The sequence below is a fragment of the Balaenoptera borealis genome (assembly GCF_965194805.1).
Source record: "Balaenoptera borealis genome assembly, chromosome: 5".
NCBI lineage: Eukaryota > Metazoa > Chordata > Mammalia > Artiodactyla > Balaenopteridae > Balaenoptera > Balaenoptera borealis.
This window is the reverse complement of record NC_138862.1, coordinates 136,620,707-136,647,677: the sequence shown is the minus strand read 5'-3', so window position 1 is coordinate 136,647,677 and position 26,971 is coordinate 136,620,707. Positions and strand designations below refer to the sequence as shown.

At 44.5% G+C, this 26,971-nt stretch overlaps 2 protein-coding genes across 4 annotated transcripts in view; one reads left to right on the top strand and one right to left on the bottom strand.

Annotated features, from left to right (window-relative positions):
- Window positions 1-6,115, bottom strand: part of OXNAD1 (oxidoreductase NAD binding domain containing 1) — a 54,652-nt gene extending 48,537 nt beyond the window's left edge. The window contains exon 1 of one of the 2 annotated variants that reach the window (XM_082392803.1): window positions 5,760-6,115. The gene's annotated coding sequence lies outside the window, so the exon portion shown is untranslated. The remainder of the gene's footprint in view (window positions 1-5,759) is intronic. The other variant, XM_082392804.1, reaches the window with a different exon arrangement.
- A 153-nt stretch (window positions 6,116-6,268) lies between these two features.
- DPH3 (diphthamide biosynthesis 3) lies at window positions 6,269-11,427 on the top strand. Of its 2 annotated transcripts, XM_082392850.1 has the most exons (3): window positions 6,320-6,583; window positions 7,119-7,193; window positions 8,939-11,427. In XM_082392850.1, the coding sequence occupies exons 1-3, from the start codon at window positions 6,476-6,478 to the stop codon at window positions 9,002-9,004; spliced, it is 249 nt and encodes an 82-aa protein (XP_082248976.1). In that variant the 5' UTR covers window positions 6,320-6,475; the 3' UTR covers window positions 9,005-11,427. The 2 variants fall into 2 exon arrangements, with proteins under 2 accessions (XP_082248977.1, XP_082248976.1); XM_082392851.1 differs by lacking the exon at window positions 7,119-7,193 and having other exon boundaries at window positions 6,269-6,583.
- Window positions 11,428-26,971: the final 15,544 nt, after the last annotated feature.

Here is a 26,971-nt window from a genome sequence, read left to right as displayed (position 1 = left end):
ACGACAACTGTGTTCAAGTTGGCAGATAAAGTGGCTGCATTCAAAGCCAAACTGGAATTATGGGGATGACAAGTGAACACTGGGAATTTTGACATGTTTCAAACATTAGCAGAGATTTTGAAAGAGACTAAGCCAGGGCCTTCTTTCTCCCAGCTAGTGCATGATCACCTATCTCAGCTTTCAAAAGAGTCTGAGCATTACTTCCCAACCACAAAAGACCCCTGAACTGGGAAGGTATGGATCCGTGACCCATTTGTGAGTAAGCCAGGTGAATCGACTTCGTCCGTGCTAGAAGAGAATCAACTGCTTGAGATCGCAAATGATGGTGGCCTTAAAAGTACGTTTGAGTCAACTTCAACTCTCCATACATTCTGGATTAAAGTCAAGGCGGGATATTCTGAGATCGCCACAAAAGCACTGAAAAGCCTGCTTCCCTTTCCAACATCCTATCCTCGTGAAGCAGGGTTTTCTGCAGGGACAGCAACCAAAACGAGATCACAGAGTAGAGTGGACATAAGCCACACACTTCAGGTGTCCCCTGCCTCCCATCACCCCCAGATGGGACCATCTAGTTGCAGGAAAACAAGCTCAGGGCTCCCACTGATTCTGCATTACCGTGAGTTGTATAATTATTTCATTATATATTACGATGTGATAATAATAGAAATAAAGTGCACAATAAATGTAATGCGCTTGAATCATCCTGAAACCATCCCCCCCACCCCACCCCGGTCTGTGGAAAAATTGTCGTCCACGAAACCGGTCCCTGGTGCCAAAAAGGTTGGGGCCGCTGTCCTAGAGTAACGGAAATTAAAACAAACAAATGGGACCTAATTAAACTTAAAAGCTTTTGCACAGCAGAGGAAACCATGAACAAAACGAAAAGACAACCTACCGAATGGAATAAAAAATTTGCAAACGATGCAACCAACAAGGGGTTCATCTCCAAAATATACAAACGGCTCATACAGCGCAATATCAAAAAATCAAACAACCCAATCAAAGAATGGACAGAAGATCTAAATAGACATTTCTCCAAAGACATACAGATGGCCAAAGACACATGAAAAGATGCTCAGCATTGCTAATTATTCGAGAAATGCAAATCAAAACTAAAATGATGTATCACCTTACACTAGTCAGAATGGCCATTATCAAAAAGTCTACAAATAATAAATGCTGGAAAGGGTGTGGAGAAAAAGGAACCCTCCTACCCTGTTGGTGGGAATGTAAACTGGTGCAGCCTCTATGTAGAACAGTATGGACGTTCCTTAAAAAACTAAAAATAAAGCTACCATATGATCCTACAATCCAACTCCTGGACATATACCCAGAGAAAACCATAATTCGAAAAGATACATGCACCCCAATGTTCACTGCAGCACTATTTACAATAGCCAAGACATGGAAGCAACTTAAATGGCCATTGACAGATGAATGGATAAAGATGTGGTATATATATACAATGGAATATTACTCAGCCATAAAAAAGAATGAAATAATGCCATTTGCAGCAACATGGATGGACCTAGAGATTTTCACACTAAGTGAAGTCAGACAAAGAAAGACAAATAACCACATGATATCACTTATATGTGGAATCCAAAATATGATACAAATGAACTTATCTATGAAACAGAAACAGACACACAGACATAGAAAATGAACTTATGGTTACCAAAGGGGAAAGAAGGGGAGGAATACATGTTTGGGATTAACATATACACACTACTATATATAAAATAGATAACCAACAATGACCTACTGTATAGCACAGGGAACTATACTCAATATTTTGTAATAACCTATAAGGGAGGAAAATCTGAAGAACATATATACTTATGTATGTATAACTGAATCGCTGTGCTATACACCTGAAACTAACCAACACTGCAAATCAACTATACTTCAATAAAAATTTTTTTAAAAAACAAAGTCACATTCAAAAAATTCAAAGAAATACAAAAAAAAGAAAAAAAACTACTCATATTTTGAAATTTATGTCCAATGGTTTTATATATTCAATGTATTAATTAACTATATAAAATTAACATATTAAGTAATTTTCAAAACCATACAAGAAAGAATATTCCATCAATATTTGTATCCTCATGGGCCTTATCTCACCAAAAAGTTATTTTATTTTTAAAACAGAGAAAAGTATCATAAATGCTAAATAAAACAGATATCCATTTAAGCAATGAACTGCAAGCAACAGATTAAGATTTAAAATGAATGATACTAGTTTCTGTTCAATAACTACATTCAAATTCTTTAACAATTACTGAGGCACCAGGCGCTATTTTAGGTCGTGGAGACACAATAAACAACCAGACACAAGGCCTTTGCCATCGTGAGGTTTTTATCACAATGTCTACAACAGATAATAATAAACAGATAATTAACGAGACACAGATTACAGTGAGTGTGATAAAGGAAATAAGAGTGACGGGGTAGGTGGGGGAATATCAGGAAAGGTCTCTCTCAAGAGGCACCAGAGCTGAGACCCGAATGAGGGGGAAGAGGCAGCCAAGCAGGCGTTAAGTGCAGAGCCCTGGAGCGAGGCCCCATCGCAGAAACAAGCCTGGTGCGGTAGAGGAAGCACAGCCAGTGTGACTGGAGAGCAGTGAGCCCAGGACAGTGACAGGAGATGAGGTCAAGCAGGGAGACACGTGCCAGGTCACAGCAGGCCACAGGAAGGGTGTGGACTTTCTTCTAAAGGCGATGGGCAACAACTGAAGGGTTTAAATAAACCAGGGGAGGGAGGTGATCTAATTTACATTAAAGGATCACTCAGGCTGCCCTGTAAAGAACAGATCGCAGAGGGGCAAGAGATGAAGCAGGAAGTTCAGTTAGAAGGCACCAGGCTAAGCGTAGATCGGATAAAACTCAGACAGAAGCAGATGAACATGGAATAGATTTTGGAATTAGAGCCCTATCACTTGCTGATAGACTGGATGAGGTGTGAGCAAGCAGAGAGAGAAAGAAAAACCAAGAATGCCTCAACGAGCATGAATGCATTGAGATAAACGCACAGAGCTAGCATGGCACCTGCTGATTTATAATCCTAGGAGCCAGCGAGCAAGCACAGGGGACCCCGGCATTGGTGAGGGCACCCAAGTGGAATACAAGTTATAACAGGGTGCTCGACTCACAATCAGCGTAACTGGGCTCAGATCTGACTCCTTTCTATTTTCTGACCTTAGGCCAGTCACCTCTTCCCATTTATAAATGGGAATGACAACACTACCTCACTAGATTGCTGAAAGGAATAAACGTCCGGGGAAATACCTGGCAAGCAGGAGTGTCACTAAAAATCAACCCAAATACGTTATCCCTGCCAAACAATCTAGAGAGGCAGTGGGTTGATATTGCCAATAGACAACTCCTTAGCCTGATCTACAACAGCACTCATAAAAAACAGCTGCTATGACATAAGTATGATCTAGTTCTAAATTCAATCTCACGCTAAGAATTTTGGTCACTGTTATTTTCCAAATCAGCAGTGTTACAATTAAAAAAAAATTATTTTTAAACCATAAATTTGTGGTCTCAAATGACTATATAGCAACTAGTAAACTTGCTTTTGTCACGCTCTCAGAGCCCAAAGATGTCTCATTATATTATAAACTGTCTATTCCCTTTTAGGAATAAATGTAAAGTTTAGTAGTCATTGTGATGTTTTATTAAAAAATGCTGGGTGGCGTAAAATAATGCCTCACAGGATTGGCTACAGTTTTACTTTCCTCAGCACAAGATGAACTCAAACTGGCAGACCGATATGGGGAACCACCTCTGGCCAGACAAGGGATATGGCAACAGACGGCAGGCTGAAAGTGGTATGGAAGGCCAAGGAGACCCCCAGATCTAGGCCTCAAGGGAACCAGCACTGCTCTAGCAGAAAATCTCAGCAGTCTACAGAGTGTCAGGGCTGTTTGTTTAATCTAGCTCTGCTTCAGGCACATCATATCACAGATGGCACTGAAGGTAATTAAGAGCCTAGTTTCTGGGGTCAGACAGGTCTGAGTGATCACCATAGCTTAATGTCACTTACCAGCTTTGCCCCTTTTGGTTAGTTCCTAAACCTAAGCCCCTAAAGCTCAGGTTTCCCAATGTTGAAGATGGGATTAATGATACCTATACCTCACTGGGCTGTTTCAATGACATGATGCATGTAAACCATTTGGTACAGGGCCTGGCACACAGTGTCAATTACTATTAATAAGTGGTTCATTCATTTTTCTTTTTCCATTTGAGGTAATACACACTCAAAGAAAAGTTGGAAAATTACAAGGAAATTATAAAGAAAAATTACCCAGCAACTCCTGAAACTTTTAGGATCACAAACCTCAGATTTTAAGATTCCCCAGCAAATTGTTTTTGATAGATCCAAACTGTTTTCTAAAAGGTCTACCAATTTATAGTTCCATGAACCAAATATGACTGCATCCATTTCTGTACATTCAAAAATGGCTCACCTTTATTTTGTAGGTACTTATGCTCAGAAGCACTGAAGAACTAAAGAAAGTTCCCAACCTCAAAATGATCACTGGGACTACAGAATAAACACTGGAGACTCTGTCCTCCTGTCTCCAAGAGGCTACCTGGGAAGTATCCGTGTCTACAAAGATTCAGGGAGCAGCCTCTGAGCTATGTGGGCTCTGAGCTATGTGGGCTTTCTCCTTTGCTCAGAGCAGAACCATCCCAGTTAACCCTCAACAAGTTTAGCAAATGTTTCCTAACTCCTGGGTAGATCTCCAATTAGGCAAAATAGAATGTTGGTGAAGCCTCTGAAATAATCTTCTACAAATCCCTTTAACATAACTTCTAAATTTTCTCCCAAAGACCCCTCTGCCTTCAGGTTTTCAAGCTTTAAAAGGGCTAAACCAGGTGGAACTTCAGCGTGCACAAAATTGATAACTTCATGCAAACGTCGGAGCACGTGTACATAAATAAGCATAAGGATGTGTACATGTGTATATTATGCATATGTATTATATAAATATAAACCGAATATCGTATATGTGATTGCTGAACCAAGTAAAACTCATAACTTCCACGCAAAATAGAATGTTGGATCTGAAAGGAATCTTGTAAATCATCTCTAATCCAACCCTCTTTTAGTCAGAAGAGGAAATAAGGCCCAAAGAATGTAAATGTCCAGCCCCCAGAGTTAGTTCCCAACGGTCATCTTCTGAGCTCAGATCTGCTTCTAAATAGTGGTTTTCTCACTGCATTCCTTCTCTACCAAGATTTGAATAAATGCCTAGTAATGGAGACATACTCCCACGAAACCCCGTTTTACCAAGACAGGCACTAGTGCTGTTTTCGAGAGAAATCACGTTTTATTTGCATTTCCCATTAAGGTATACAACGGCCTCATGGTAGTAACTCTGCATGCTGATGCCATTTCTTTTACAAAGAAGAAACTGTGGTTCACGCAAGTTAAGTAATTTGTTCATAGGCTTGGGGACAGACAGGCTCTTCATTTCCTAGTTGTGTGATTTTGGTCAAGATACCTGACTCTCTGTATCTCAGTTTAAAGATTAATAATATGGAATAACATCTAAAGACCCAGGGTTGATGGAAGAATTATACTTAGCGAAACACCTGATCGTAGTCATATAATATTATCAATACATGCTTGGCAAACACAGGACTAGAACTCAACCTGCGTAACAGATCTTGCTTGGTCCTTTCGACAACACAATTTAGGGCATTTGAAGACAATCTAGGGTGAGGAAGAGGCGGGGATGTACCTGAATAGCCGAGTGCAGCCAGAACTACAAGCTACGCGTCGCCCGGAGCTCACGGTCACTCGGTGAAATCACTATTCCAAGGGAGCTTTTCGTCAGTCACCGGGGAGGCAGGGAGGGACGTTCCGGAGGCTGAGCAGTTTCCGCCGCCGCCTCAGACTCACAAAGCGCGCCCGCTTTTCCGCAGCGTCGCCGAGGGGCAGGGTCGACGCTACCTAGGCCGGCCGCCGCCCGCTGCGGGGTCTAGTTAAGGCCTCTCTAAGGCCCGCGGACGTGAGGCAGGTAACAACCCCTTCAACAAGCTACCTCCAGACCGCCGCCGCCTCTAGGACTCAACTCGCAGAGTAGCGGCAAGTTCCGCCCCCGGCGCCGGAGAGCTTCCGGTGTTCCCCCACGTGACGCAGCGGCCGCGCGGACGAACCCCACATATTATTGGTCGCTGCCGTCCGATGGGCGGGGCGAGGCGCGACCTCGCGGAGCAGCCACAGCCGTCCGCCCGTGTCTCCTCCCCCTAGCTCCTCCATCTCCATGGTGACCGCTACCCGGTCACCCATTTGGCCTGAAACCCTGAGTTGCGTCAATGTCTCTGAGCCGGAAGCGGTCATTCCTGCGCCGGTGCACGGCTACGACGCCCGGCTGGGCCGGCGCCCTAGAAGTTGGATCGGCCCCGGCCTGGGTCGGACGGTGGAGGTGACAGACCTCTGCTGGCCCCAGTAACGATGGCGGTGTTTCACGACGAGGTGGAGATCGAGGACTTCCAATATGACGAGGACTCGGAGACGTACTTCTATCCCTGCCCGTGTGGAGATAACTTCTGTATCACCAAGGTAACTCGGGGTCCCTCCCGGCGACTCCTCGGAGCCCCGCCCGGCGACTCCTAGGAGCAGGCGCGGTTTCGCTCTGCCGAGTTCCTGCCGCAGATCCACACGGCTCACAGTTATCCACGCCCTTTTTTATCCTTTTCTGAATCCCCCCAAAGTTGATACTCTGCGCTGTCGGCGGGCACTTTGTTCTGGCCTTTAGTCGGGCCGGAGCGGGGAGGGGAGGGTGTGGATGGCGCCATCCTCCCCAACTTAAGCTTCCACTTCCTGGGATACTCCTTTGGAGGAAGGTATGTGTTTTTGTCTTCCCGGGGGTTTTGAGGCGACTGAAACTTGACTCACCCTCCTGGGTGTTTATCCCAAGTGACGCTTCCAGGGAAGAGTGGGGCTGGCATTTCTCTTGGAAGATGCTTTTGGTCCTCACGTGCCTTGTGGGGAGGCCAGCCTCAAAGGAGCTTGCCCACAGAGGTGGGAGGGTTTGGGAGAAGGAGATCGCCAAGAGAAGACTGTGCTGACCATGCGGTGTTCGATTTTGTTATAGGAAGATTTGGAGAATGGGGAAGACGTGGCAACGTGCCCTAGCTGCTCTCTCATTATAAAAGTGATTTATGACAAAGTAAGGAGTCAGATTTTAAAAGGTGGGGGGAGGGTTGCAGGGACCTAGAGTAGTCTGCCTGTGATAGGTAGGTGTAGAATGTTTTCTAATCTTGTGTTAGGTAAATGCTATGTTTTTTAAAACAAATTTTAAAAACCATTAATAAGCAGGTGTGTAGTAAATTAAAATTTTAAAAGCTCAAATTGATTAACTCTTTTAGCTTTGGAGAAGGCAATAAAGAAAACTGTTCTGTATCTAGTGAATATTATGATTACTTATTAAATAGAGGAAAATAATTATAAAGATTATTTAATTGACAGTCTTTATTCCTCCCTTACTTAATAAGTAATTAAAATTGTTTAGAGCTCTTGGACTTATTTTGAGGGAACATTTGTATAGTATCTCTTACCTGGTTTATACATTGAACTCTGCATTATCTTGTTTGAGATGTAAGTCATAGTTGCAATTTTACAATTTTCATTTTAGTCTTTAGTTGTCCTGCTGTTTTCACCCAAGGATATTGACAATAAAAAACAAAATAAATGCCCACCTCCACCCCAACTTTTGATCAGTACTTTGAATGGAATCTTAACATCATAAGTAAGAAGCTTAACATTCTTTTTTCTGGGTTTTGTTTTTTGTTTTTGTTGTTGTTTTTGAGATATAATTGTCATATAACAGAGCTTAACATTCTTAAGGATGAACTCTAAAATGAGTATAGGCAAGGTGGGGGAACAAGGCACTTAGCCTCATGACATAAGCAGGCTATAATTTAGACTACACTTAAGAGGTTTACTGATTTATTCTTGCATTTAAATGTGTTCTGGAACAAAAAGAAAACAGGGTAAGGGTGAGCAGGAGTGCTGGTATGAGAAGAGATTGCAATTTTAAATCAGGTGATCACATACTGTAGGCTGTTTAGTAGCATCCCTGACCTCTACCCATTAGATGCCAGTAGCACCCCGCAGTATGTCAACCCAGAATGTCTCCACACATTATCAAATATCCCCAGAGACAAAAGCAACGCCTCCTCCCCGCTACCCCTTGAGAACCTTGTGTTAGAGCAAGAAGGCACAGGGCCATTTTAAAGAATATGGAGCATCGTGTTGGTGGTGGACCATAAACTCCAAAGAACACAGTGGGAGGGCTCCAGGTGCTGGGCAGGAGTCAGAGGTCGATAGGGACGGAATACAGGCTGATCCTTACGGGGATCAGACTGCAGGAGATGAGGGGTGACCTGGGAGACAGAGGTTTCCTGGGCTGGCTGGCGTAAGCCAGGCTAAATCATCAGAGATTGAACTTCATTTACAAAATAGCTAATTTGCAGGTTATCTATGTTGGGAAACATAAAGAGCTATCCCTTTAGTTGAAAAATGTAATTACTTTGAAGAGGGCAGGTATGTGAGTGACCAAATATTGAAGTGGAGAAGTAGTAGTGCAAATAGTAATTAATACAGAAACTTAAAAGGTGCGACGTCTGTTTTATAAATGTGATTTCTGAGAAATGGGTGCTCTGTAGTGACGAGGGACATGTTTGTTTATAAGATAAGGTGCATTAAATATGAATTCAGGACTAAAAACTGATACCCTTTTAAGATTATGATTCTGGTGCTGGCATTGACTCATTGAACAAGAATGAAGTGATAGAGCAAAGGAAAAACTTAGATTAACAGAGCTGGATTGATCCTGTAACAAAATGGGTTTACCATTGATGCATCTTTGACACAGACACTCCGTGATTAATATAATTTCTTGTTCTGTCTTAGGATCAGTTTATGTGTGGAGAGACAGTCTCGGCCCCTTCCACCAACAAAGAGCTAGTTAAATGCTGAAGAAGACTTTAGGATTCCAAAGCCTGAACTTTGGGGAATGAGCCGAATTGGAAAAATGCAAAGTCACTGGCTTCTTCATGGGGACAGTCATTTTGTAGTTTGCTGTTCCATAGAGTGTGGATTCTTTCCATCAGCTGCCAAGTTCATCTCCAGTTGAAGAAGCAAGTCCACCACATGACATACCCGGATTTTGTGCCTAGAACTTTGGATTGGATGGGCTCTTAATTTTCCATCCGAACTTAAAAGAAGATAATTTCAAATCAGTGCTTTCTTTTGCTCAGTTTTGTTATTTTTGTATCTTACACCTAATTACTTCATTATCTGACAACAGCTTCATCTACCTCAAAGTCATTAGGATTCTTTAATTTAAAAAAAGATTTTATTTTTTAGTTGGTTATTAAGATTATTAAAATCAGCCCTTTCTTTGTAGTTTGACATCAGCTCTGCTGTTCTAAACTGAAGGAAGTCAGTTGCTTTTAGTCGGTTGGAACTGTACCTTCAGTTGGCCAGGCCAGTTTTCAAGAGCTGGCCATGAGTCAGATGTCTGTGTTCTGTTAAGCATGTCATTTCCATTATACTTCATACACTGGGTTCTGGTCATGGTGTTAGAGAGAAAATATACTGAGCTCACAATTTTTCCAGAGTTAAAAATTAGTGAGTTAAGAAGAAAAGTCAAAAAGTGAAATGGTCAAAGAATATGGAATTTCCTTATCAATATTCTGCATGTTCCTTGAAAATCAGGAGGAGATAAAAAGAAAAACAGCCAAAGAAAGTGAAATTAGTAGCAGAAGGAGAGGAGAAAAATATGCCTACTTTTAGTAAATTAACTGCTCGAGTGGTTTTGTGAGAACAGAGCAAGTAACATTTCTGTATCTGGGTTCTTGTGTGTGTATTTGTTTTTAGATAAGGCTAATGAAATTTCACTCTAGGTAGGGGTTAATGTCAAGTCTTCATGGCTAGCGGACCTGCTTTCAGCATTACCACCAAATCGGGTTACTAGTCCTAAAAGGTAAAGCTTCGACAGCAACTCTTGTATTTGCTGAGGAGGAACTTAAAAACGAGATGCCTGTTCCAATTAGATATGCCCCTGAGGGCACATCTAATAAGCCTCTATAAGCTGCAGCCACATCAGACATTCACTTTTGCCCTGGAGAAAAAGAAACATACAAAGATAGGCTATCGGTCTTCCTTTGCTACAGCCCTGAGAATAACAAGAAATAGAACCACTTGCACGGAAATTCCAAAATTCCCTTTATATACACACCTCTGCTGTGTGTACATAAAGTTAAACTCACCTATGTCTGGTGGGTTGCTCTGTGAATGGCTTCTGCAATTAGAAAAATGGCTTGCCAGTGTGTGAGCATTTCATTACTAACTGATAAATGTGCAGCACACTCATTGGGGATTTAAATTAAAACAGGCCAGTGGCCTTTTTTCCCCTGCCAACAGCATGGCTATGTGAAGCCATTAGGCTGAGACATAAATCACCAAAAACTGTATGCCAGAACTGCTTGGTACATTATGTGAAGCATACGGCACATTGATGTGTTGAGAAATCTCATCGCTGTTTGGGACACTGACACCCCAGAAGTAATCCACAGTTGCTTTGGAACGAGTGACGGCTCAGGTGAACAGAGCAGGGTGTGTGCTGACCAGTGGGGATGAGCTACAGAGAGAAACGAACTGTCCCTTACTCAGATCTGATGGTTTTGTAGATACCGATAACTGATGATGAATTTCAAACAAGAACAGACATCCCTGATGTCACTTCTACTGTGAGCGTAGAAGAGCAGGAAGAAAAGTTGCCCAAGTCCTAACGTCCCAGGAGAAAAGCCAACGGCACTGGCGATCGGTGATAATCTGATAACGGGAATGATTTCATTTCCAAAGCACCTGAGTTGCTAAATCTGTTAACCGCAAAAGAACACATCAGGATTTAATCCTGTGTTAAACAGAAAGTAAAACCAGGGTCTTGCAAATATGACTCGAGTTCAGTGTGGTGTATATGCCTTGTTTAGCTTCACAGACATTTCAGAGCCCCTCTGAGGACTGAGTTGTAATCCAGGCTCTGTCTCTTGCTAGCTTTGTAATCTTTGGCAAGGCCAGTGGATTCCTCATCCGTACAATTAGACTGGATCAGGGTATTTCTAAACTCAGTACTATAATTTCAGCCTTCATAGTTTGCAGGAGCTGGAATGGTAATTGAAACCTTTTTAAACTAAACACGGTCTGAAGATGAATTACAGAGAAAGACACTCCATTCTTCAGTAACTCAATGTCAAAGGATTCTGCATATACTTTAGTGTACACAGTCAGAAACCTTTTTATTGGAAAGCACCCAACATTTTTGATAACTACGTATTAATTTATTACCAGAATAAATTGTATTGGCATGCTAAATAAAGCCAGATTATTTACATCCATTTGTTTTCATGTAGTTTTTCTTCCCCTAAATACCAACATTATGTATTAAAAGGTTATAATGTGGGCTTCCCTGGTGGCGCAGTGGTTGAGAATCTGCCTGCCAATGCAGGGGACATGGGTTCGAGCCCTGGTCTGGGAAGATCCCACATGCCGTGGAGCGACTGGGCCCGTGAGCCACAACTACTGAGCCTGCGCGTCTGGAGCCTGTGCTCCGCAACAAGAGAGGCCGCGATAGTGAGAGGCCCGCGCACTGCGATGAAGAGTGGCCCCCACTTGCCGCAACTGGAGAAAGCCCTCACACGGAAATGAAGACCCAACACAGCCATAAATAAATAAATAAATAAAATATTTTTTTAAAAAAAATTCTTGATCTTTAAAAAAAAATTCTTGATCCATAAATAAATAAATAAATTAAATATTTTTTTAAAAAATTCTTGATCTTTAAAAAAAAAAGTTACAATGTGATTTTTATATGAGGTAGAAATCTTTAACCCGCTTTAGAACTTTGTAAGGTTTCTGTTACGGACAGTACATTTTTTAAGTAGGAAAGAAATTGCCACTGTTTCTACAGTTTGACCACATGGGTTTCAGTTCTGGATTTTTATTGTTATTTGGAAAAAAATAGCTTTGAATTAAGCGGCAGAAAGGCAGATATAGTTGACTCTAAGTAATTCAGTTTATTGCTGGGAAGGAAGGCTGATATTTAAGACTGATGAACAGTTCTTACAGTGGTTTGAGAGCCCAGCTCTAGTTAGGGCACAGTTTGAATCTCAGTTCCTCCACTGTGATCTTGGACAGGTTTCTTTTAGTATCTCTATGTCCTGGTCTGTGAAATGTAGACCATAATAGTACCTTTTCCCCAGGGTTGCTCTGTGGATTCATTCATTCAGCAAGGGTCTGTGGAGTGCTTGCCGCACGGTGGGCACTAAGTGAGGAAGACAGGAGCTGCCTTCTCGGAGCTTCCTTGCAACTAGAAGAGAGGAAATAAGAGAACAGGCTGTGTTTAGGACCCAGGAGGAAACAAACCACGTGATGTGATAACAGGTGCCTTTCTAAAGAAGAGATGAAAGGCTTCTCAGGTCTGGCACCTTTTTTGTTGTTGTTGTTAAATTAATTAAGTAATTAATTAATTTATTTATTTATTATTTTTAGCTGTGTTGGGTCTTCCTTTCTGTGCGAGGGCTTTCTCTAGTTGCGGCAAGCGGGGGCCGCTCTTCATCGCGGTGCGCGGGCCTCTCACCATCGTGGCCTCTCTTGTTGCGGAGCACAGGCTCCAGACGCGCAGGCTCAGTAGTTGTGGCTCACGGGCCCAGTTGCTCCGCGGCATGTGGGATCTTCCCAGACCAGGGTTCGAACCCGTGTCCCCTGCATTGGCAGGCAGATTCTCAACCACTGCACCACCAGGGAAGCCCCTGGCACCTTTTCTGAGACCTGAAGGATGAGAATGAAGCAGCCTTGTGAAAATGATTACATTAGCTAATGACTAAAACATTTAGCACAATGCCTGTCATATGTGCAAAAACAAAAAGTTACCTACTCTAATACCGAAAGGAATTCATTGTTTTGAGCATTGACAGTATTATTAGAATAAACACGAAAAGTGCAAAGTATTGGACACCCTTTCTCAACACTTACTGAATCTCTCTGGGCTTGGGTTTTGACAAGCCCTCTAGGTGGTTCTGATGCAGCTAACGTTTGAGAAGCACTCGTTGAGCACCGGTGTTCAAACTCGGCAATGCACTAGAACCACCTGAGGAGCTTTTAAAAACCGTGCTGCCCAAGAGAGGCTGATTTATTTGGTCTAGGTGCAGCTTGAACGTCAAGATTAGTGCAGTATCCCTTGTGATTCTAACGTGCAGACCAAGCTGAGAACCACTAGACTCAGCTGGAAAAGAAAATTCGTAATCACAAAGTAAGAAGGATCCAGTTTTTTCAATGGTCACACCTTGTTTGCACAAGATGGGCTTGTGGGCTCAGTCGGCCACTTGCTTTGTGTCCAGACATACAATCAGCCTTAACAAGTGACTGCAGAGCCCAAGCTGGGCTAATGACCTCAGTGGGAGAGCCCCAATCTGGGTAGCCCCCTAGCTGCGCCCCCTGCTTAAACAATCACATTTTCCCAGAACACACTCTGGCTGCTAATTACACACCTTACAGAAGTGACAGCTTCTGCATGTGTAAGTGATTAGGATTGCTTTAACTCCATTCCCTGCTTCCTACAAAGCAAATTGCTCATGATTACATACTACATTGGGAAACCATTTTACAAATTATTCCTTCTTAAGAGTTTAAAACAAAGGACACATGAAAGGGACTTCCCTGGTGGCGCGGTGGTTAGGAGCCCGCCTGCCAATGCAGGGGACACAGTTTCGAGCCCTGGTCCAGGAAGATACCACGTGCTGCGGATCAACTAAGCCCGTGCACCACAACTACTGAGCCTGCACTCTAGAGCCCGGGAGCCACAACTACTGAGCCCACATGCCGCAACTACTGAAACCCGTGTGCCTAGAGCCTGTGCTCAGCAACAAGAGAAGCCACTGCAATGAGAAGCCCGCACACCACAACCAAGAGTGGCCCCCACTCACCACAACTAGAGAAAGCCCACACGCAGCAACGAAGACCCAACACAGCCAAAAATAAATAAACAAATAAATAAATAAGAAAATAATTTATATATTTAAAAAAAGGACACATAAAAAAGAAATCACAGTTAAAACTACTATCCCCTAGCTCACAAAATGCTTAAAATGGGGGAGGGATATCCAAGGAAGGCAGCCACCTTGGTCCTGGCAAACGAGGGGTATTTGATGGGGCAAGGGCTTCCATATGAAGTGACTCCCAAATAGAGGTGAATATCTAGTAAGGGGTGGGGCATCTCAGTATGTGGCACAGAGCCCAGGCACTGCTTCAGGGGGTCAACACTTGGGACTGAGACAGGCAAGCAGGATCCAGTCACTAGGCAAAGATTTGGGTCCAGACTTCATTCTTAGAGGGGAACTGAGCTCTTTCCTGTACGTTTGGGCAAAGATTAATGCCAAGACCGAGGGTGCAGAAGAGGGGAAACAAACTCTTAACGGGCACCACCTGTGTTCTAGGCTCTTCCATGAGGGCAGGACAGGGCACCCAGGGTCACCCCAGAGGGCATTGGGTCCCAGTCTACAATCCCAAATGGCAGAACCTGGAGTATTATCGGAGCCAGCAGGTATCTGTGAACTACCAACTGGTGATGATGAAAGAGCGAACTGGCGAGGATGGGGGCTTTGGACCATTTAATGAGATTAAGTGAAATAATACATGTAAAGCAGTGAGCACAGTGTTTGCACATAGTAAGGGCTCAATAAAATATAGTTTAATCGTACTTATTTTTTGCTCTATCAGAAATGACCCAAGACTTATGGTCTGAGGAACTTGCCTGAATTTAAAGGTTAAGACAGCACGGAACTCAACCATGATGTATCAGGAGTCAACCCAGAGAAGCAGAAGAGCCATGAGCAGTAGAGAACGAGGGATTTGTTTGAGGGTTAGGCTTTATGTGGTTGTGCGAGCGAGAAGGAGGCATCAAGGCTGTTATCTCTGCATCTGGTGTTGAGACTAAAGTAGCTACGGGTCAGCCAAACTTGGTGTGAACAAAAGAAAATATAAACTGGAGCTACATCTGTCTCTCCCCACCGCCAACCTTGACTCAGTGGGTGATGTCTGCAGGAGGCTGGCACCCTTCCCCAGGGAGCTGCGTAAGTAGTCGGCGCAGAACAAGGCAAAGATGGCAACGGTGCGTGTGAGCACACACTGCCCTGCTGCCCTGCTCCAACCTTCCGAGCATAAAAATATGTCTGCTGCTTTCCTTCTCGCTTCCAATTTTTTTTTTGGCCGTGCAGCTTGCGGGATCTTAATTCCCTGACCAGGGATCGAACCCGAGCCCTGGCGGTGAAAGCGCCGAGTCCTAACCACTGGACCGCCAGGGAATTCCCTCATTTCCAAATCTTGCACAAAATTTCTCTGGTGGTCGATGCTCACCCAGGACCGTATAGAGAAGGGAATTCTGCGAAATGTAGTCCTATCGTCCCAGTTTAGCCGATTGCCACCATATACAATGTTGGGGAAGCCGAGGCAGGGGTGGGACACCCTTTTTGTTTTTAAACAGGTAAAGTGATAATAGCATGACATCATTTAGATCACACGGTGGTGTTGATTTCATTATCCCCATGTTAACTGAAACATTAGATCAAGTCAGCCTCTCTTGCTGGCCAGACATCAGACAACAGTCCCATGAGATTAATTTTTGCTACAATTGCGTTGTGAGATGAGCTAGGTTTTGGCCGTGTTTTCTGTATTCAAATTTAGAACAACGTCATTCTAGTAATAATAGGTTAATATTTCCAAAGTCTGCTCTGTATATCCACATGAAAGGATTCATTAGCTCTAATTCTAGAGAGAAATGGGACACATGTTCATACAATGTCATTCAAAGTGAGATGTAATACCCCTGGGAACCTAGACTACACCCCCTCCTTACTGATGGATCTGTTTCCTGGTTGCCGGAATTGGGGGATGATTCGTTCTGAGTGTTTTTATTGCAACAAATTCCCTGATACATTTCAGTGGTGCCCAACAGTTTGTTATCCAGACCGTTTCACATCGGGTGAGAAGCTCACACTTCAAGTCTGACCTGATCTGCATGGCCAGGGCTGAAAACTTGAACTTTGGACCTTGAACAGAATCTGCCAGATATAGTTTTTATATTCCTGGCAAAACACGGCCCACTCAGGACTTGTCCATCTGGCTTGGCTAAGCACTCGTCACATGATGCTGAGGTCAAGGGGAAAAAAATCCGTGAAGTTAGACATAAAAAATGACTCTCTGCTTGTAGAAGTGTTAAGGTTATTAGTAGTTACCCACCAAAATGGATAAGCAGTGTCATTCAACCAATAAAGATGCTGCAAGCATTTTCTGTTTATGAGTTGGGCCTAATCTCTGTGTCAAGGGGAGATTTAAAAAAAACAGAATTATATTACAGAGAAACTTTAAGAACAGGATGGAAATGCTTTTCACCAATAAGTGACACAGATGTACGTGTTGGTAGTTAAATGATTGGAAACTTTGTTCTCTTTGCCGAACACACCCCTTACTCATCAGGAATTTTAAGCAGTTAAGTACCATCTGGATATCATGAGGCAGAAGGGGGCCTGACCTCGGCCAGATGGCTCCTGTTTTCCTCGCTTGCACACGTGTTCCTCCCCATCTGTGGGCTCAGTGGGGCAGGGCCCTGGGCAAAGTGGCCAAGGACAGTACTGGTCACCTGGGCAGGCCTTGGTCTCTCCACTGTAACACAGGGAGGGGGGGAGTTGAAGGAATGATTTCAGATATCTCAGCTCTGTTCTGATGTGACATTGAGTGGGTGAATGACTATTTCCAGTCTCCGATGAAGTTGTCCTCTCGAGCCTGAAGGGGCCACCTTGAGGTGACTGACAGCCATGCTTTGGGCTGGGGAGCGGGGGCAGGAAGAGAGGAGTGGAGGAGAGCAGCCCTCGCAGGAATGACTGTGAATGACAGCGGCCAGGGCCTGTTGGGGGAGCCAGAGCCCCACTGGACACGAGTGTGTGTAGCCCAAGCCCCGCCAGCTTGCAGAAGGACATGTGTGGCCAAAACCTCCCTGTCCCACGTGTCCTCTTTCCCAGGGGGCAGCCTACTTAATGCAAATACCACCTGAGGGACCTTCAGCCCAGGTCTGGGGCAAACTCGTCCACTGGCTACTGGCCTCAGCATCTCAAGACACACTTAGCTAGGCCGTTGAGTTCCAGGGCTGCCCTGTCCAACATGGTAGCTAAAATTCACATTTCAATTAAGAGGAAATAAAATTAAGAAGTCAATTCCTCAGCCATACTACCATATTTCAAGTACTCATGTACACATGCTGCTGTGGCCTGTGGCTACCACATTGGACAGTCCAAGTAAAGAACATTTCCATCATCACAGGAGGTTCTACTGGAGAGCTCTGTTCCAGAATTCTCCAGAGTGCTCATATACTGAAGAAACATAAAACACCTCTCTGGACTTCCTCTTCTTCTTCTATTATGTTTCTTTCTTTGCTTGCATTGGAATATCTTGGCCATAGATTCTTTTTTTTTTTTAAATAAATTTATTTATTTATTTATTGGCTGCATTGGGTCTTTGTTGCTGCGCGCAGGCTTTCTCTAGTTGCGGCGAGTGGGGGCTACTCTTTGTTGCGGTGCGCCGGCTTCTCATTGCAGTGGCTTCTCTTGTTGTGGAGCACAGGCTCTAGGCATGCGGGCTTCAGTAGTTGTGGCTCGCGGGCTCTAGAGTGCAGGCTCAGTAGTTGTGGCACACGGGCTTAGTTGCTCCGCCGCATGTGGGATCTTCCCGGACCAGGGCTTGAACCCGTGTCCCCTGCATTAGCAGGCAGATTCTTAATCACTGCGCCACCAGGGAAGTCCCCATAGATTCTTAGAGACATTTGATATCGAGGACCTGGGTTCAGGCCTCAGCTTCCCCACATCAGGTTTACGAGAGTTACTTAGTCTGTTTCTGTGTCAATAAAACAAGGATAATTAACCACCTCCCTGGGTTGGGAAAATCAGATGGGATAATAAACAGGAAGTTGCTGATAAGCCCTATGCACTGCACATATTCTTACCAAGCGATGCACAAAGAGAAAAGGGAGGGGTGATAGCCATTAAAGTTCTGTCAAAAAAAGAGGTGGATTTCGGAATAATATTGGTGGTTTTTCAGAAGGGACTGTAAAGGTAAAATAATGATACTTCCTTGGAGAAGAGAGGAAACTCCTTCCCACTCCCCTCTCCTTAGTGGGTCTTTTTAAAAACATTAATAGGCCTGATAAGAAGCCCAACCTTTTGATTTTATAATGCAAGGTCAAGGGCCTTCTGACCCTTACAACCATAGACACACATTGTGCAAATGAACTCAGAGCCTCTGGAGGTGGACAGGAGACAATCACATGGTCCACCCATCTGTCTCTCAAAGGGATGAGAGACGTTTTCATCGTTCCTTCTTCTACTTCACTGCATAAATTCATGGGAAATTCTGTCCAGACTCTGAAGTCACTTTCGTGTTACCTTAATGCACGTGAGTCTGTTAGTGCTTACCAGTAATGAGTCATGTTCGCTCTCTTCTGCATTAGTACGAAGGGGACTTTGTGTTGGCAGGATTACTTCTCCAACAGGACCAAAGGAGACTTGAGTTTCCCATGTGGAGTGGAGGTGGTGAGGGGAAAGCCCCCCTCTGGAGGTGATGGGCTCAGATTGGAGGGAAAGGCTGGGTTTCTGGCTGATTTCCCCTCCTGGGACGCCAGCATTTGAGACCCACCCAGAAGAGAGAAGGTGCTCTGGTTTCCAGGGGCCCAGTAGGGACGTAGCCCAGGAAGGGAGAGGGTTAGCTTGGTAAGTGTGTGGCAGACTCACTGATAACCCTAATCCTGTGATTTCTCCTATTAAAGTCCATGAAGTGAAATTTCTATTTTAAGTGCTATGGAGCTTTGTCTTGCATGAGATTTCAAATCACTCTAACTTCAATGGCAACTAAAAAAAAGCCCTTTCAGTTTCCTCGAAGCTGGGAAGGAGCCCCAAGTTCTACTGTGAATTAGTTGGGGAAGCATGTGGCAGATTCTGGGAGCCTGTGTGCCTTTTGCAGAAGGGTAGTTGGCGATCAAGTGGGCTGCAAAGGACAGAGCATGGGGGCGAGGGGCCCGGGGGCTGTAAGAACGAAGGAGCCCAGGGGCAGACAAGGGAGGGACCAGCCCTGCCTACAAACCTGGGGTTCACATTTGGGGCCAAAAAGTAAGTCAGCTGACAATTTCAAGGAAGAATTTGGTCAAAACAAATATCTACAATACATATATTCCAGTCAATATTCCTTCAAGGATTAGTAATTTTGCTACATCACGGGACATTCGACAACTGCTTTGCACATGTATACACTTTTGGACAACTTTCAGAATTTTCCATTATTTTCTGTTTATTTCTTATTCATATTCTGCCAATATGCTTGGTTCCACATTGTTTATAATTACAGGGGAGAGGCTCCGGGGCCGGGTACTGAGGGCAGGAAGGACAGAAATGTTGAAAAATAGGGGCTCCACTGGTACAAATTAAATGTTCAACAATAGTTTTATTGTTTATTTTATTGTTTTGTCTCATTCTATAAGTAATGCAGCCACATTATAGGAAAATCACAAAACACAAACAAAAGAAAATAAAGAGCAAGAGCTCCTATAATTCCAACTTCACTTGCCTCATTCCATTTCTGTTCCTCCCAGGGGGATTCTTTTTTTTCTCCTAGGAGTTGAAGGCACAATGACCCTCAGACTGGCAGCTCCTCATTCCCCCCACCCCAGACCAAGTTCAGGAGGCCTCCTGCCCTCAGTACCGGGCCCCGGAACCTCTCCCCGGACACCTGAAGCTTGTCTGCATTTTGCTACACTCACTTTGTATTATACTTCAAAATCCTTAAATGTGATTTTTTTTTAGTTTATTTATTTTATTTATTTATTTTTGGCTGCGTTGGGTCTTCATTGCTGCACGCGGGCTTTCTCTAGTTGCGGCAAGTGGGGGCTACTATTTGTTGCGGTGCGGTGGCTTCTCTTGTTGCGGAGCATGGGCTCTAGGTGTGCAGGCTTCAGTAGTTGTGGCACATGGGCTCAGTAGTTGTGGCGCACGGGCTTAGTTGCTCCGTGGCATGAGGGATCTTCCCAGACCAGGGCTCGAACCCGTGTCCCCTGCATTGGCAGGCGAATTCTTAACCACTGTGCCATTAGGGAAGTCCCCTTAAATGTAATTTTATATATGATCTTCTATCAGGGGTGTGTGTGTGTGTGTGTGTGTGTGCGTGTGTGTGTGTGTGTGTGTATGAAAGAGAGATACAGATACAGCAACTGAGGGAGGGAAGGAAAGAGAGAGAAAGAGACAGAGACAGAGAGACAGGGACAGAGACAGAGAGAGATACAAGGTAGATCTTTGGTGTTAAAAGATCTACAGATTGGGGTCAAGGGAAGCCCTGGAAATTTGGAAGGGGCAAGGGGATGGTGAGGGCCTTCTGTGTTCCCAGGGTAGAGAAAAAAGTGTATTTCAATGGGAAACTATGTTTCATCTAGAGGTTAGATCACCTCCAATTTATCTGCTTCTAGACTCTGACTGTCTCTGAGCTGTTTTAACTCTGTAGTTGAGGGCAGCTGACAGCAACGGGAGGTCGCTCTTGTCTCTAAGCGTGCATGTCCTCTACTGCCCAGGAAAGGCTCAGTTGTTCGCCCTCCCACCGTGTGACAAGGCCCGTTTTGCCTCCATTTATGTACATATTCATGTCAATATTCCTCCTGTATAAGGTGTCTCTTTGGAACTGGTTATAGTCTCTACTGGTCCCTCATGAAATCAATAAAATCTTTAACGTGTTCATTTTTACATCTGTATGAGAGTCATGATTTTACCATTTTGTCCAGAATTATTTTTGAATAGTTTTCCGAGGATTGAGGAGGGGTCAGCTGGAAAGTGAAGGGGGGAAGGGGTGAGTGACCTGTACACCTCTGGGCATGAAAGGAAGTGGGTGATGGGGTCAAGGCGCCCAGGTCGTCTAAATCGCTATAGAAATGCACCTCTGTTTGGCTTACTATGTATTACTGATTTGGGCTCAGACTCTAAGAAGTCAGATATTAATGTGTAGAAGAGTAGTAAAAGTTCCAAGTGATTTTAGCCTGCTACAGATGCAAATGATTTCTATCCACCAAAAAATATAACTCCCAAAGGATTTATTGTCCTGTAAGAAGACATTATCTAATTTTGCAATCTATTTCAACATCTTTTATTCTTCTTCTCCTCCTCCCTCCCCACCCCCTTCTTCTTCTTGGCTTTATTTTGCTTTGTTTACTTACTTTTTTGTTTTTCTTTGTTGGAAGGCAACATTCTTTTTTTCACTAACATTATATTGATCCTCCCTATTCTTTGAACTAGCTTTACCAATCTGCTGATTCTCTCATTAATGAGTTAAATAAATCTTTGCCACATGCTTATTCTACTATGAAAGAGGGTCATAGTTTTTAACTTTCTGAAATGTATACATCGACCGCCTAGTTGCCAGCTTGTGGTCTGCATGATCCTGTCCCAAGGTCGCCCCACAGAACAGAACAGTGGAATCTGCATTCTCTTATCATGCACGGAGAACCTGTCCTGTGCCTGGCACGGTGGCAGGTGCTGAAGTTAGGGGAAGTGGAAGCAGACAGGCTCAAGAAATTCACACTTGTGGCCAGAGAAAAGTTGTTGGTTTGTTTCTTAAATCAACAATTGAAATGAAATGTGATAACTGCTGGCTTAGAGGTGGCAGTGCTCTAGAGCCAGCGTGGATGGAAGGAAAGGTCAGATCCCCATTATGCGGGCCTTGCTCTTGCTCTCTTTTCCCTTTTCCACAAGGAATCGTTAAGTTCCATCTCAGTAGTCAGCACTGTCTTCTTCCTGGCTAGGAGCATCCTCGCCCCTCACAAGACCCCAGTGTCCAGGCATTAGATGCTTCTGTGTTAAATGAGAAAAACTAATTGGAACAGCTTATCCTAAAGAAAGTCTGTTGTGAAATCCATCCAAAAATCTAATAAGTAGGAGTGATATCTGTTGGTGAATGAATTGGGTTATTTGAGGTGAAGCTGAGTTAGTAAAGCAATAAGCAAATCAAGAAGAGAGCAATCTGGAAGGTTGTGAGTGTGCCTTCTGGTTCCTAAAAAGCAGGATTAGTACTGAACAGAAAAAATCCAATGAACCTTGGCCCATTTGCATTTTAGCACTCACTTTGGGTACCAGTGGGATGGTGGAGAGGACCTGGGTCATGGAAATGGAAGTTCTTTGCTCTAGTCTCAGTTTGGAAATCTTATCCCAGATTTTCTCTCTGAGCTTTAAAGAGTTGGTGTGAGGTTAAATCATAGAATTAATGTTAAAGCACTCGTGATTTTGCCTCTACAAGACATTTGATAATGTCTGGAGACATTTTTAGTTTTCATAATTGGGTGGTGAGCGGTGCTCCTGGCATCTGTGTAGTAGGTACAGGCCAGGGATGCTCCGGAAAGTTCTGCAATGCACATGGCAGCCCTCAAGCAAAGACTTATCTGCCCTCAAATGTTAATAGTGCTGAGGTTGATAAATCCTATCTAGGTCCATCTTCTTGGTTCTGTTTGACCCAGGGAATCTGATAAATGAGAGCTTTACTAAGACTGAGTTTCCTGAGTAGGTAGCTGATCTGGGGAGGTGTGGGTAGAGGATGTTGGGGAGTGCAGATTCAGGTGATAACCTGGGTCCCTTGTCGTTACATATGGATCTGGTTGTCAGTTCTCACTGGTCTCAGTTCCCCAGTTGGTAGATGAAGAGAGTGGGAGGGCATTGCTGTGGAATTTACAGAGATAGTTGGTACCTATGTCAAAAGGCCCCTCTGAGTGGCTGGGCTATAACCGTAAGCTTTAGATGGGGTGATATATTGGTGTCTTATCAGTTTGTTGGATTTACAAAGACTCTTCCAGCTCATTTAAGTAAAGAAGAGTCACTTATTAAAAGTTTTGTTGGTTATCCATTTTAAATACAGCAGTGTGTACATGTCAGTCCCAACAAGCACCTACTGTATAGCACTGGGAACTCTGCTCAATATTATGTAGCAACCTAAATGGGAAAAGAATTTTAAAAAGAATAGATACATGTATATGTATAACTGAATCACTTTGCTGTACACCTGAAACTATCACAATATTGATAATCAACTATACTCCAATATAAAATAAAAGTTAAAAAAGTTATGTTTAAATTAAAAAAAGAAAATATGAAATGTGATAAGTCCCATAGTAGAGGTTTCAGAGTTAAAAACTAGACGCTCACAACAGCCCCTGCCTGACACCTCATCTCCCACATAATGGGTATTTAAAATCGTAGCTGGAATCTTCAGGGGGGTGACTTGAGCTATCCAAGCCTGGTGATGCTTACAAGGAAATGGGAGTTTCCTCTCTGAATCATTTCACCTCATCAGGGCAGGACCAGCAGCCCAGCGGTTGTTAATTGTCCTGAAACATCCTGGCGCTATTTGCTCTTCTTTTGACGGTCCCAGTAGCTTTCGTTGCCTTTGCCTTTTTTGGATAGTGGGTTTGGGAGCGAGGGTTTGCTTCCCCTGGTTTCACAAGCCGTTTTGTGAAGAGGAGGCGTGCTAAGTGTTCCGGCGCGTTGGCCTGTGCCTGATCCAGTCCGGCCACCAGATGGCGCAGTTTCGCTTCTCAGCGCCGCAGCGCCGCGTAGGATTGAGCTCTGACGCTCCTGGATTTGAGTCCTTTGTTGCATTGTGACCTTGGGAAAGCCAGTTTCCCCTTCTGCAAATGAGGAATGGTGAAAATCACCTTGCAGGGCAGCTGTGCGGATTAAATAAGATGACAAAGGCTAAGCGCCTTGCACAGTTCAGACGCACAGTGGATGCTCTGTAATCCCGGCCCTTCTCTTTCCTCTTTCATTCATTCAGTGCACATTTATCGACCGGTGTTTCTGTGCGATGGCTCATAAAGACGCAGTGTCTTACACGCACAACACACACAACACACACACACAACTGTAGTTACTGGAATACAAGACATACCCTCTACCCTCCAGTTCCTAGTCATCCAAAATTTCCTCTTGCTCAAATGCATTTAGGTACAAAAAGCCACATTCTGAAGAGCTAAAATAATGGTAAAAGATGTAGCAACCCTAGAAGAGTGTTACTATGTGTTCAGAACCTACTATTCCCCACTGGGTTCCACTGTAGAGTATTATACAAACAAGATAATATGTTGCCCCATACAACCAACTTAAAATCCCTTTCAAAACATGTATGATGTTTTCCCCAGAGGAAGGACAGTGACGCTGGCTCAGGACAGCCCTGGGCTTGTGGGCCAATGTGCCCTGAGTGCAGCGTTGTGAAGGGAGGTTGTTAGGGCTGTGTTGGGGGGGATTGCATGTAACACTAAGCACGTCCGTTTTTGTCACAGGCACTGGGGAGCCACAGCTGCCTTCTGAGTTGAGGAATGACAGGGTAACATTACCAGCCCCAAACCCTAGAAAGAGCAGTGTCTGTCTAAAGCTGGGGGCTAGATAATTTCATCCTTAATCCCACCCGAACCTCTTCTCCCACCCCTCCTCCTCTCTCTCCTGTCCTCTCCTCCTTCTATTTACTCATGCATTTATTCCTTCATTCAGCAAAGATCTATTAACCATATATACCATATTGCAGATATGTTTTAGGCACTTGGGTTAATCAGTGAACAACAGCAACAAAGCTTCTTCCTGGAACTTACAGAAACCCATTCATGTTACAATATTTATATATGCACCTGTCTTCTATGGGCCACCTGAGCAGTTGGGGGCCACCTGCCTCCCCGTGTGAAAAAGCCAGCATCATAGCTTGTCCTCTGAGGCCCTGCCATGCCCTTGCCCTTCCCATGGTTTGGTTGTGCAACCTTTCCTTCAATTACATGAGATGCTTTGTTATTCTCCTACGAATCTCCCCGGCCTCTGCAGGACTAAGCTTGTGTAATTTGCATTTCTGTCACCTGCCACCTAAAGGTGCCTGCTAGAAAGGCAGAGCCACTGAAGAAAACTGATAAGACTTTCTTGATTGTGTTAGGATGCAGGGCCAGCCCTGTAGGCAGGATTAGCCTGAAGGCCTACTTAGCATCAGCTGTGTTAGCCAGGACCAGCCACATCATAAAGGAAGGCTGTGTTCATGTGTGGTTTTGTTTGGCTTCCCCTGCAAGCAGAGCCTGAGGCAAGGATTGGGTGCAGGTGGTTGATGTGGGAGGTGAGACTGGGAAGCAGGGGAGTGTGAGTGAGGAAGTGAGATGGGAAAGAAGGAAAGGTGAATATAAGGGCACATTCTCCCAGCTGCTGCTTGATGCTGCTTGATTCTGAGAGGTGAACAGAATGCCTCCATTCAGAATTACCTCCTGAAAGGCAGAGACTGGAGCGATCTTCCACTGGGTCCTACCCCCTCAATGACTGAGAGTTGCCTGGGGTGCTTACTCTTAGGGATGCTTGCTCCCAGTCTTTGCCTTCAGAGACGATCCTGGGGCAGAAGACCCTTGGCATGGGGCTAAAGGAATCAGAGCCACATGGAGCTGACCAGGAACTGGGGCTGAAGCAGAGTCAGCCTGAGGGCATGTGATGCAGGCACGGGAGGTGTCACCAACAGAGCCTTACTGAACTTTGCAGCATATTGTAAGTTACCTAACCCAGTGGTCCCCAACCTTTTTGGTACCAAGGACCAGTTTCGTGGGAGACAGTTTTTTCACGGACCAGGGGCGGGGGATGGTTTCAGGATGATTCAAGCACATTACATTTATTGTGCACTTTATTTCTATTATTATTACATTGTAATATATAATGAAATAATTATACAACTCACCATAATGCAGGATCAGTGGGAGCCCTGAGCTTGTTTTCACTTGCCACTCACTGATAGGGTTTTGATATGAGTCTGCAAGCAATTGATTTATTATGGTCTCTGTGCAGTCAAACCTCTCTGCTAATGATAATCTGTATTTGCAGCCGCTCCCCAGCGCTAGCATCACCGCCTCAGCTCCACCTCAGATCATCAGGCATTAGATTCTCATAAGGAGCACGCAACCTAGATCCCTCACATGTGCAGTTCACAGTAGGGTTTGCGCTCCTATGAGAATCTAATGCTGCCGCTGATCTGACAGGAGGTGGAGTTCAGGCGGTAATGCGAGCGATGGGGAGCGGCTGTAAATACAGATGAAGCTTCAATTGCTTGCCCGCCGCTCACCTCCTGCTGTGCAGCCTGGTTCCTAACAGGTCATGGACCGGTACCTAACCGGACCGGTTAGGTTGGAGACCCCTGACTTAACCCCAGGTTGTGGGAGGTGTTGCTGCCCCGGATGAGATCGTCTCTGGCTTATCTCTAGAATGTAGCCTCTGTGCAGAACTCCAGTCTAAGCATGGGCCTGGCAGGAAAGAATTGAGCTTCCAGAAATTCTGATGAGATCTTTATTTGACTTTGCACAGTTTAAGTGCCATTGGTGAGGCTAATTTGGGGATCAAGAGTCTGCACCTCGTCCGGAACATGTAGCATTCTCTATGGTGTACCCCAATTATGCCGACTTCCTTAAGCCTTTGATTTGCCCAATGGTGTTAGGATGCCTGACTGCACTGCCCTGACTGGTCCACCTTGGCATTGGTCAACAGAGTGGCCGTGCACAAACTCTGCTTCCAAAACTGCTCTGCAGGCTCCAAATCACATTCAAGTTCTCCTGTGATGGCTGCAGCCAGCTGCAGAGACTGCAACACGTGGAGTGCCTGTCACTCTCCTCCCTGACAGCCTGGCTCTATTTAGTTTATGGATTTTGTGGCCCAGAATGTTACCTGAGCTGTCACCGTCATGCTCTGTCACCCTGAAACGGATGACAGGAAATGGGTCGGCGAGCCCTGTCAGTTTCCTTGCTGCTGGCATCATTCCTGGGTTCAACCGTGAGCATCCCGGCTGTGAGTCACTGCGGAGGTGGAGAGCATCCAC